Here is a 12,619-nt window from a genome sequence, read left to right on the forward strand (position 1 = left end):
TATCTTACATTTAAGCACATCAAAAACTGAAAAATGAATAACTTGCACATAATGACTGGAAAAAAGTTTGATAATATTATTTGAAACATGTGAAAAAGGGCTGCTTGTGCATGTATACAATTCAGAAAAAGACACAGGCTTCCACTTTCAAGCATAATTAGTTGTTCATCATAAATAAAGTAAAGCCAGTCTACAGGCTGTGGTGCAGGCTAAACTCAATGAGATGAAAGATGGGTGAGCACTTAGGAAAGGTCTGTGCCACACACACTAAAAAGCGACACACTGAATAAACCATAAGCTAAACATAGGCAAAGGCACATCTAGAATCCATTTACATCCATAACTGCTGATCTTGTAAAGCTACAGACAGTATTTGTGCAGAGCCTCTGACTGAGCTTCAGCATTAATCTGTTTGATTTGCACTAAAGGACCTCTCAGACAGGTCATGGATTACAGCAGTTCCCATAATGACAGCCATTTGCTGAGGTGTGATGGGGCTGTTGATGGCATGGATGGGTTGTCATCTGTCAAGAGGTTCTGGTAATCAGACCTCTATAGCCTCTCCATTAACTCTGTGTCGCTGTCATAAAGGCCACATGCTCTAGGGGTCTTTTGATTCTGAGAACTAGTTGGTGTTTTGACAATTATTTGCTTAAAAATACTAAGCTCAAATATCTTTTCAATCATGATTTAGCCAATTGGGAACTGGTAAAATATGCACAAATTCTTAGTGGATGAAGGAAAAGTTAAAGTCAACCTGAAAATTGACCTTTCTAACTTTGCTAGTTCATGTCTGTTGACATATTTACCATAAATCATCATACCATAGCATTAAAAAGACATAATTCTCCTTTTCCTGTCATGTTTGATTGAAGTGTAGTGGCTTTTGCCCATCTTAAAAAAGGCTTAGGATTTTTGATTATGTGGCTGTGTACCAGCAGGCGGTGAAAAACTATATCAAACTACAACAAAATCATGTTTAACCTCTATCACCCACTATCCCCACCTACCATCCAACAAAAACGCTCAGCTAGCTCAGAGACCCTCCCTGATATTTCACTCAAATATTTCACTCTGTATGGAACAAAAATGTGTTCACATTGACTTTAAAGAGTTATGGGTGACTTCATCTATTTTTTATTAAATTGTTAAGATGTAAACAAAGTCATTCAGAGTTCTACAGAAACTTGCAAAGATAGAATTGCATGACAGAAGTGGTGAACCAGGCATCCAAAGCATTTAATGCCTCTAAAGGCTACCACACAGAAGCTGCCTGATAAGTTTTGATGAGCTTTTTAGATGAGGGTTTTGGCCAAAAATGTCTTTTTAAAAAATATATTCACAGTGGAGACCTACAGGTGGGGCTTTCTAAGGCAAAACAGTCCCCAGAGAAAACTGAAATGTTCAGATTTACCATATTATTTCACCATAATCAACATTACATATAAACACTCAGAAGACGTGTAGGTTCACTGGTCATTATGCATAGTAAATTGTGACCCCTGGTTCCTATCAACACCACTGTAAAGAAATCATTGTAGGTAAGTTTTTGAATGACTTTGTTTACATCTCAACAACTGTGTTCTGGAGAACCTTGGAAAAATCAGTGTAATTCCCCTTTAAGATGAGAAAAAGTGGGGCTAAACAACCTCAAGAGCTGGTCTGCATAGACCAGCATACAGACTTTCTTGGAGATGTACTGGTTACCTTGGCTCAGACATATTGGTAACTTTATGAATTGTTTTTGGCAGGTGGTCCTGTTTTGGCAATATGTTTATTCTACTCATACAAGAAAACTGAATGTTCTTCCAGACATGGCCAGTCTGTTGTAATCTCATTGTTATTCTGAAATGGAGTCTCTGAGTCTGATGGATAACAGACATTACTGTCAGACAGATGATGGAGTAGAGTAGGCAGCTCAACAGCCTGATCCTCAGCCAGCGCCCCACCAACAGGCCCTAAAGCCTGTTGCTAAGCCCTAAAGCTGTGAGTCTTTCTCACAGCTGGCTGGCTAGCGTGGACCTGATGATGTCCTCAAGTGTGTCCAACTGCCGAGAGGGAGGGGACATGTATCAGCACCAGCCTCAATCACATGAGGCTTCTTTAGATGTGTAAAAATGAACCCATGCTTGTGAAAGCTCACCTGTGTGCCTGCTCCCACTCCTAGGTTATCTAGCTTGTAGACGCTGACCTGGCCTTCACTGTCCCCAACCAAGATGCAGTCTGTCTCTTTGGCAAAAAGCAGGGATGTAAGCTTCACGCCTGGACTAGCAACACTCACTGTAGTTGGATCTAGACTGCAAGAGAAAAAGTGCAGGGAGTGATACAACACGGAAGCAGGAGCAGATGACCCATTTGCCCCGTTGGACATGTGCTCAGCCACTAAGGGGCTCTCAACCACAATTCACAACAGATTCTATGAAAATCTAATACAGTAACACTCAAAAGTTTTTAAGGGAGCTAATTAAGAGAAGTGTTGATAAATGTCTTAATGTGCTACCTGTGCTGTTTTCCATCAAAGCACATCAGTGACCATGAGCTAACTGTGATGGCAACATGAGAATTTTGGGTTGATAATTAATATTATCAAATGTGGCACAAAATTAAATAATTATACTTCTTTTAATAAAAATAATTGCAATGCACTCTTTTTCACCTTCATTTTACTCTAATAATGAATGTTGGAGAGCTGTCCAGAGCAAATGATCTTCGTAACAAGGGTTTGTTCTGCTGGTTAGTTCATGATGCAGAAGGTTCATTTACGTGACGACGTGACGTTATTGATCAGAATGTTCACATGTGGCTGTTTTCAGAACATATTCAGTCACACTATTGACGGAGCTAAGTCACTTACCTCCACGAATGTGAACCATCAAATTATAAAGAATAGATCTGAGCAAAAAATCTGAATTGGAAAATGAGGCTTGTAATGTGATCACAGAACAGATCATTCTAATAGATTGTTAGTTGTATGTATAGAAAACAAAGCACTTAACTATAGGCCATACAAACAGAATATCACCAACTAATTAACTACACATGGAAAGTCTATAGCTAGGGACTGATAACACTTTTCCCCTTCTATATGGATATGGATTACTTAAGTATCTGTCAATAGCAAGTACCAATAGCGACACTAACTTCAACCTAAACATTTGATGGGTGCCAATAAATCCTAACATTTATAGAATTACACTTTTTAAACACTTCATTTTGGTAAAAACTGTGTTTTTTTGTCTCAAATAAACTATGCTGAGCTTGAATGAATGGCATTCAGTAAAATAATTTTGGAGTACCTGCAAATGAAAGAGAAACTCTGGGACATGAGATCCACTTTCCAACAGAGAGAAAAAAAATGGATGAGCAACATTTAAGTTTCTACCCAAATAAACATAATGTTAAGAGTGTTAATAATGTGTGTGTGTGTATAATATAGTTATCATGATAAATTATTAAGTAATATTAGACACAAGTTGAGGTTTGGTGCTAATATGATAATTATATTACAATCTGGGAAAATGTAAACTGCAGAGTAAGGATCTGTAACCTTGTAACTGAATTTGGATTTACTGCAATAACTCTGCAGACAGTAATAGTCGAAATTTACATTATCATTCAAGCTTAATGATCACCAAATTATATAAAACTGATTTCCTTAAGCACACAGAACAGGTGGATAATATAATGTAAAGTTTGTGCCCAGTTGCTCAAGATTATTAATGGGGGATTAAACAAAACCAAAGTTCTTACATGCTGGCTCCCAGGTCCCAGATCTCCACCCTGCCCTCATTTACTGCCCCAAACACAGTGGCCCATCGTGGGGACCACATGACATCATGGACAGCTTTCTGTGTAGAGGTGAAGGCCAGAACAGGTGTGAGGAGATCTTCCCTCCAAAGCTGAATGGTCCAGTCTGCAGAACAACTTAGGAAGACATCTGGACAGAAGGGTGACCAAGTGACCTTATAGATAGGACCCTAAATAAATGAAAGAAGCACATAAAAGAAGATTCTCTAATAAGGAAAAATAATCACTTTAAAATGTTTTCAGAAGACCCAATAATAACTGCTGTGATTAGACCAATATCTGGTAGACAAGACACTACTACAATGTAAAACTGTTCAATATGGCCACTTTATTAGAAACCCCCATCTAGCAATGCTTTGCCAGTGTTCAGATAGACTGCTGCTGTACAGTTTGTTAGCCATCACCATTAGTCTCTGTCTGATGACAAAACCTCTTTTCACTGTGTATTTTTTGGCTGATGGACCGCTGTAGCAGTGACACTGATACGTGCACTTTTATGCACCTGATGTATACTTTAGTAGATGTTGAAATGTTAAAATGTGTGGTGAACGTATTTATTAACATACTACATTAAAATATACTTTATAATAATATATATATATATATATATATATATATATATATATATATATATATATATATATATATTTATACACTGTATAATCTCATATTTATAAACAAAGATAATTAGTTTATAAATGAGTTCAAACAAAAAGTATAATACTCAGAGATGCGATAAATATAAACCCCAATGTATTCACCTAAGCAGGCTATGGGGCTGTGCACGTTGTAGAAACCTACTCTGTGTGCTGTGTATGTCTCCAGGAATTGCTCATTGTATGAACAGGAGCACTTGTGAATATGTCCCTCTTCTGTTCCAGTCAAATAGATATTGAAATCCTGATAAACAGAAAAATGCAAAACCAGTGAAAATATGTTTGAGTACAGCCTGGTTAAAAGGGGAATTCCACCTGTTTTTCAAAAGATCTGCTTAATGAAACTATTAATGCAATGTAAATAATAAATGCACTTTGCATGAGAAACACTCTGTTCTAAAGAAACTCATAGGGTCAGAATTGTTCACAGTGGTGGTAACAGTCACCAAATATATGAAGGGTTTAAAGGCTCTAAAAGCCATAACCACCATTCACAATTATCAACATTACATATAAGAACTCACATAAGAACTCTTATACTACATATAAGAAGACACATGTAGAGTCACTGGTCACTTTGGGCAGTAATTAAGATGGCTATATTTGTGTTATATTTTGTGAGATATTGTGACCCCTGGGTCCCTGGGTCTCTACAATGAACCATTTTTCATCAACCTACTCTACATGAATTTGTTTACATCTCAATGACTGAGTTACATGGACATTAAAAGGCATGTGGAATTCCCCTTCAACAGCAAACATGGTGTGAATGTGTCCAAGGCAAAGCTCCTAACATTACGATGAAACGTGAAACACAGTCCAGGCGCCAGGCGAGAAATCAGAGCCTCACTCTTCCTCTCTCTTTCTCCCAGCAGGTTCTTGTCATTCCTCGTCCTTTTGAGCTTCATCAGATCTGATTCAAATAATATAACACGAAGGAGATACACACAGCTATATCCAACATGCCGTGAACGAATCATTATTTTTGACAGTGTTTTTAAATGTTCTAAGGTCTAAACACATATTTGACATCACTGGAGAGAACTGGGGAGTCTCATCAAGTACAGCTGCTTTGTAACAATGTACCTGTTTAAAATGCCCCATATAAATAAAACATGACATGAATTTATCCTTGAAATTAACAATCCTAACTAAGAATACTAAGAATCCTGATCCAGAACATTTTTACGTATCACTGATAAAACAGATTTGCAATTAACCAATGCAGTCCAGGCCTTTACGCAGGAACCATTTGCAGATCCTCCCATCAGCAGCCACAGAGATCAGCGTCTCTCCTTTATATTCTCCTGAAGGCCCCCGCTCGTGATCTACCCACTTCACCTGCCACACCGGACCTGTGTGTTTGTGGGCACAGTCACTGCAAAAGAGCACGAAACCAACAAGGTTATCTTCATTCAGGTCATCTTTAGCCTAGGCTGCGTGCAGTCATATGTGTAGGAATGCTAAAAAGCCAACATGTACTGTTTGTGCAGAACCCTTTAATCAACACAGATATTTATAGTTACGTATTCTCTGCACAATTGATCTGTTTATTTTTCTAGAATAGCAAATAACATCCCAAAGCACAACATTAGTCAAGCGATCAGTGTTTTTCACCAGCTGCATGCCACAATATTGCCACCGTACACACTATAATTTATGTATAAACATAGTGGAAACAGTAAACATTTGAGCTGCTGTAGCAAAGGCCTCCAAACACATGGGAATGGATGGGCAACAGGAAGCTCTATATTGTTTTTGGTTGGAAAGTTTCATGTGATTCAAATCATGAAAAACAGTTCAGTGACGTCTTTGTAAGTCTCATTGCATGTGGCCTTTGAGAATCCTTCAGTCCTTCAGTGTGTTGGTTTTCTTTGAGTTTCAAACGTTTCTTGTTGTGTTGATCTGCTTATAAAAAAAATCTTTCATTGTCATTTCATTTCATTAGATTTTTACAGTACTGTTCAAAACTCAGAGATCACCCACATTAAGTACAAGTTATACCTTTTCCAAGAGATACTTCTAAGAAGGTCAGATATAAGCATGAGGAAAAGTGGAGAAAACAGGTAGATCACCAAACTGTATCTATCAGATAAACAGTACTTAAAGCCTTCAAGCTCCGCTCCACTCCACAGGTGTCCATCCTTCAACTTTGAGAAGACGGCTCAACACTATGGATCTGAAAAGATGTGGCCACCCCAGAAACCAGACCTCAACATCATAGAATGTGTTTGGGATTACTTGGACTGTGAGAAACCAACTTCTAGAAAGCAACTTCTAATTGAGCTTTGGAGGTGTGGAAAGGTAGCCCTGCAGATTTCTTTGAAACACTGAAAGCACTGAAAGTCTCCGAAAATTAACATTAGCCCTATTAAATGCAAAGAGTGGACAGACAAAATACTGAAAAAGTTAATACTGTATTTAGTTGTTTAGGCTTTGGTGTCATTTTTGGTTTAATACATGTTCTTTTTTTTCTCATGCTGTAAAATGAATAGTCATTTTGACTGGAAATTAAATAAATCAAAGGTGGTCTCCAACATTTGCAGAGTACTGCATGTCAATCTATAACATGCATATACTGCCAGGTCCATTTAAGCAATCACTGACTTTTTTACTCCAGATGAAGAAAGAAGCAAAAGTGCTTATAGTGCCACCTGCTGTCGATGACGGGTGTTTTCTCTCTGCTCTGTACATTGTAGATGGCAATGCTGCCATCATGCATGCCCACTGCCAGCTGATTGGCATTTGAGGCTGAGAAGTCCAGGGACGTAACACCACTCTCGCAGAAAAAGATCCGCTCAGGCCACTAGAATACACACACACACAAAGTGACGTTCATTTTTAGTATAAGATGATGAGAGCAGACACTCTGAATTATTTGTAACTGATAAACTGGATGTAAACCGTACAGTAGGGTTCTTCAAAGACCAGCAGCAGACAAGTCCAGATTTCTGATCTTTGAAGTCAAACTGTCCGTATCCCACAGCTAGAAGGTCCTGCAGAAAAGCATCAGATGAATAGCTGTTGATTATATAGTCTTGCTCCATTTGGCCCCACTGACTCTCCTCAGATAAACAGATTCTGTTTTATGTTGTTCATAATAATTTTGATTTGACAGGAAAAGACAGAGAACACTGCAATCAGTATGTGACATGGTGAGCAGTTACTGGATTTTTCTTGTTCCAGGCCATGCTGCTGACATTGCGACCTATGGTGAGCTCGCAGCTGAAGGCCCATAGACGCTCCAGTGCTGGGCTGAGAGAACTTTCCTCCTGGCTCTCTGTTTCAATTGCCGCACTGTCTGGATCTGCACATTCAGATTTACACCTTCAAAATTGTAATTAACAAATGTATCACACATAAAAAACAAAAAACACAATACCCATACTGGCAATAAAACATAAAGCACAGTTTCCTCCCTAACATCTGTAATAAGTAGTCTTGTTGACAAGCAGTCTTACTATTTGATGCGAGAACTGATTTGGGAGCTTTTGGGAGGACTTTTGTTTTTTTTATGAGATTTTGCTCACAAAAATTCAATTGCTCTAGCTGACCACAACTGATTCGAACATTTTAAATTTGATGCAGTTGAATCCCCACCACCAGATCGATGCCTCATGATTAAAGGTTAAACGATCATGATTATTTTGGCCAATTCTGATTCATTCTTCACAGCCATACAGCCTAATTTTAATTAGCCTTTTTAACCTAAAGCTCACACTGTGTGGACTAAACACAAGACAAATAATCTTATTTGCTCTCTTATGTGCCAAGCTACCACTTTAAATTATTAACAAAAAAATCAGTTGCTCATTTAAATAGTATGAAATCAAACCAAGTGCTACACTGAAATCATAAGGCAAGTAGCTATTTAGCACAATGAAATATACATAATGATGCCGATTACCTGTCAGTATTGGCAGCAGTCTGTAGGCAGCCAGCTTGGGCTGGTAGATGTTCTTCAGAATCATTCGCTCCATAACCAGAAGATCTTGCAAGAACTTCTCAGACTGTAAGACCAGCTCTGGGTCAGACTTGTCCTCTACTTGAACCACAAAGGCCTCCGTATCTATTCTGGAGCTGGTGGTACTGGCTAAATGGAGGTGATAGAGGAAGATTAGTATAAATTTTTACCATCCCATCATGAATCAACTGTGACTCATTGAACTAAACATTTTAGGTTTGTGTGAACTGTGTAAATCTGTGAGATCGGACTCTTGCATTACATTGCATTACAGTGGGGTACATTTGCCAAAATTACCTATGCTATTGGCACTGACTCCAGACGTGGTTCTGTCTAGATGTCTGCTTGAATCTAGGTGATGAACTGAGATGTCTGGGATGGTGGGCCTCTCTCCATCTGAAGAAATGGGTTCTCCTGCCTTGCTTCCACTCACATAAGAGTCAAACATGTCCCAAATCGTGGCTGTGGTAGCTGCAGACAATTTTTAAAGTAATCTCCCATAATAAATGGTGTTTTTTTTTAAATACATTTCAAATTCATTCATACATAAAATCAGATATAAAGCGATCAGATAATGTATGGAAAATGAGACAGTTTGGTAATTAAAATTCAAATAGATTTTAATGGCCATTGAAAAAGTGTGGCTACATGAGTAAACTTGCCTTTTTCCACCATGGTGATGTTGTCCGTCTGGACCTCTTTAGCTTTGGGCGCCCCGTTAAAAGTCTGCATTGAGCGCTCTACATATTTATCATTGCCCAGTCTGCTTTTGCAAAGTTCTGTATATGCATTGTTTCTCTCTCTTCAGACACAAAGAAGGAACCAAATTAGACATGACAATAACATTTATATACAACAATTTTTATAATAAATATAAAAATCCACAAAATGACAAATGAGCCAAACAGCCAAACAATTTCTGTAATGTTATTGCAAATCAAATACAGCAATAATAATAAGCAGTACTTATCTTGTTTAATAATTTAAGATAAGATAAGATGTGTTTATTGTCATTGCACAGTGTACAACAAAATTGAGCAAAAATCCAATTTGTATATGTATACATATAACCAAGGACGTTATTAGCTCTTACTTGACTATTTCAGCTTCATCTGAGTCTACAGACACAGTCACTGCAGGCATGTCCAGCAGCCAGATAGTTTCTGTCTCAGTGAGGTAGCAATCCACCATACTGTCCAGCATGTGCACTTTGATTTGCTCCTTCGTCTCCTCTCTCCGAATCTGGACATCTGTATTCAACAAGCACGAGTCGGTTTAACTGTAAAGCTGTGCTTTATAGATTTCCCTGTGTTTTGTGAGTATTTCTTAGATCAATATAATATAAAAAATCATAATATGAGTTCAATATTTTAGGTTTCACTGAAGAGACACAAGCAAACCTGAGAGACCAACTGATATATCTTTTTTCAAAGACAGATCCTCAATTTCATCACTGATTGATTCCATTGTAGACTGGCTTGATCTGGACACAGAGCTGCTGCCAAAAATGGACCTAAAACGGCAAATCATTCATGACTTTTATCCTCACCTAGCGCTCTTCTTCTTCCCGCCATAATTAACTGACATGAATACAGTGTGCTTATTTGCAATAGGGAAAAGTGTACAATATCTGTCAGGTTAACGCTTATCGCTTGCCTTGTAAAGGGTGCCGCGAAGCTTGCGTTAGTGGTTTGGAAAGCTGTGGATAAGAAGTCAGACACGGTCCCCCCTGATGTGTCATGAGGTGCGAAGATTTTGTTCTGCTTGGTTAGTACAGCTCCAGGTTCTGGCTGGTACAGAGGCTGAGGTGTGACATCTTTCCCTGTTTCATCTAAAACCTGTGTAGAAAGAACAGCATTATATTATATGCAATAGTGGTTGAACAACTTGGGTTACAGTTTCTGCTGCAAATGATGAGTGATGGTTGTTACCTGTACAATGTGTTTAGGAGTTTGAGCAGAGCTTTTATCCAAAATTTTACTATCCCCTGCTAAACTGAAGCTCTTTCGGCTTACAGAGGCGTTGACACTCCGTGTAGCACTTAGGTTTGGTTTTAGTATTCCTGATGATGAGAGGTTCATCCTGCCTGATGACCTGGGGAGAGGGAATGATATTTGACCAGTGCAGTGAAATTACTAGGCTACTTTTTAAAGGACCTGCTAAAATTATAACATGAAGCAACGACAAAATGTCATGTCAGTAATACAGTCAAATAAAACATTTACTAAGAAAACTGTGAGATTTAGTTAGTCACAAGTGTTGGACTTTGGCGTTGGCTGACTTAGAGCAAGTCTGGCGTTCTAAAAATTTGTCCTGCCTGTCGAGCGTTCCTACTGATATCATTAGAATAGTGTAGTAACTTAACGTTTCAAATGTTTCATTGTGCTTATCATGTTAACTCAGTACAGCCTCAGCTTACTATTATTACTTACTTATTACAAGGTGATTTAGACTACCAAAATATCCTAATTATTCTTTTCATACCGGTAACATTTTCTGATTCATTTTTGAGAAACATGCATATCATCCTGTAATATTCTGTATAAAACAGTTATAATATCCTCATACCAGCATTTGTACAGATGTTCACATGTGCATAAGTATAAATATTCACACATCTCTTTAAGCTTCTCTCACGCTGGCTCTCCTTATTTTCTGTTCTATTTATTGTGTTCTTATTTTATTTGTCCTCTAGTTAAATACTTAGTTGCTCGTCTGCTCTGCTCAACACGTCACATGTCATACATGTGTGTGCACTACCCAAGACAAAGTCCTTGTATGTGTAGCACACTCGCCAAAATAAAGTGATTTTGAACTTTTTTATTGTGAAAAAAATATTCCTCTTACATTTCAGTGCAGGTGGCGCTTTCTTATAGAGTGATCTTAGAGTGAAAATATCCTATCTACTGTGTTGTGTAAAGAGCCTATAGAAAATGTTCTCTTAAAACTCAAATTATTCAAACAGATGGCTCAAGGGTTCGTTAGTAAAGACAATGGTTCTACAGAACCATGAATAGTCAAAGAACCATTCGCATGCTTAAATGGTACTTGAATGGTAAAATGGTCCATCAGGCTGATGGAGAATATACAACATATATGGTTCTATATAGAACCCAAAAAGAGTTATTCTATTGTTTACCATTGTAACGATAGCAGAACCCCTTTTGGTGCTATAAAGAACTATGCACATGCAACAACATACGTCATTCATCCGAACCATGTTATGCTAACAACCATTTAAGCAAGAAAATAGCTCTTATGTGTCTGTGGTTCTATACAAACCCGCTGCATTTACTAAAGAACCATTGAAGAACCATTGTTTTAGTAGTGCACGGTAGGTTTTTTCGACGAATTTCGCCAGTAATATAATATAACTCACGTGGTCACTTTCAGAGCAGGTTTGGTGTGTTTTGCCGTGGAGCTGGACATGTTTAGTGAAGACAGAGCGTCGCTACAGTTAATAAAACAGTAAGGTTAAAGCTACAGGCAGCTCCCCCAGCGCGTCCTCCTCGAAGCAGGTCCTGAGGGAGTCTGTTTAGTGTAACCATGGTAACAGATCCCGCCCACCGGTTAAAAGTCCAACGGTTTTCCTAAAAAAAACTATTTACTGCTTTATAAAAACATTTTACCGTCCATAGACTTATGAGGAGACAAACGACTACTCTAAAACACCGCAGAGACACAATATTATCCTTAACGATTTCCAGTAGATTGGATTGCTAAGAGGTTATTTCCATTCCTCGTGGTAAGGACCGATATGGAGCAGAGCATCTGGGCTCGTAGCCTAGTTAGCTTAAATGTTTAAATGTTGTGAGTGAGGTTAGTGGAGCGTTTTTATTACCCTCGTCGCTTTGCTCCTCTCAGAGGAGCACTAGCAGCACACGGGTTAACAGAGCAGTAATCACTTCACTCTAATCACTCTAACTCAGCGATATGAGGCCTTTTCACACATTCAGAACACATGCAGCACCGGGTTAAGGCGATGGGAGTGCAGGATCTGCCTAAACAAACAAACAAATAAATAAAATGACTAGAAGCATAACAATAACACATGTCTTCCAAAAATGTCTACTTTTAAATTTATGTTCGAAACTACATACATGTGTGTTTCTCGTTTTATTTATTTCTTTATATCGTGTACTAATTTAAGTGTTTGTAGTTTTGTGTGTGTGTTTATTTCATTTGAGTCATT

General features: G+C 38.2%; 1 protein-coding gene across 1 annotated transcript; it reads right to left on the reverse strand.

Annotated features, from left to right (window-relative positions):
- Positions 1-145: 145 nt before the first annotated feature.
- dnai4 (dynein axonemal intermediate chain 4) lies at positions 146-11,942 on the reverse strand. Its single transcript, XM_017698161.2, has 17 exons — positions 11,807-11,942; positions 10,359-10,521; positions 10,084-10,265; positions 9,828-9,940; positions 9,521-9,677; positions 9,090-9,229; positions 8,725-8,898; positions 8,371-8,556; positions 7,631-7,770; positions 7,373-7,459; positions 7,118-7,269; positions 5,684-5,841; positions 5,258-5,376; positions 4,609-4,707; positions 3,751-3,977; positions 2,144-2,297; positions 146-2,048 (listed from the first exon to the last, which is right to left on the reverse strand). The coding sequence occupies exons 1-17, from the start codon at positions 11,854-11,856 to the stop codon at positions 1,998-2,000; spliced, it is 2,352 nt and encodes a 783-aa protein (XP_017553650.1). The 5' UTR covers positions 11,857-11,942; the 3' UTR covers positions 146-1,997.
- Between the last annotated feature and the right edge of the window lie 677 nt (positions 11,943-12,619).

The sequence above is a fragment of the Pygocentrus nattereri genome, chromosome 26 (genome assembly GCF_015220715.1).
Source record: "Pygocentrus nattereri isolate fPygNat1 chromosome 26, fPygNat1.pri, whole genome shotgun sequence".
NCBI classification, from domain to species: domain Eukaryota; kingdom Metazoa; phylum Chordata; class Actinopteri; order Characiformes; family Serrasalmidae; genus Pygocentrus; species Pygocentrus nattereri.

What these genes read in the sequence shown, in the direction of transcription:
- dnai4 (XM_017698161.2), bottom strand. Translation starts at nt 11,856, where the DNA reads ATGTCCAGCTCCACGGCAAAACACACCAAACCTGCTCTGAAAGTGACC. An exon ending in CCTGGAACAAGAAAAATCCA is followed by an intron (nt 7,460 to 7,630) that starts GTAACTGCTCAC and finishes GCTTTTCTGCAG; the next exon opens with GACCTTCTAGCTGTGGGATA. An exon ending in TGGGACCTGGGAGCCAGCAT is followed by an intron (nt 2,298 to 3,750) that starts GTAAGAACTTTG and finishes TTTCTCTTGCAG; the next exon opens with TCTAGATCCAACTACAGTGA.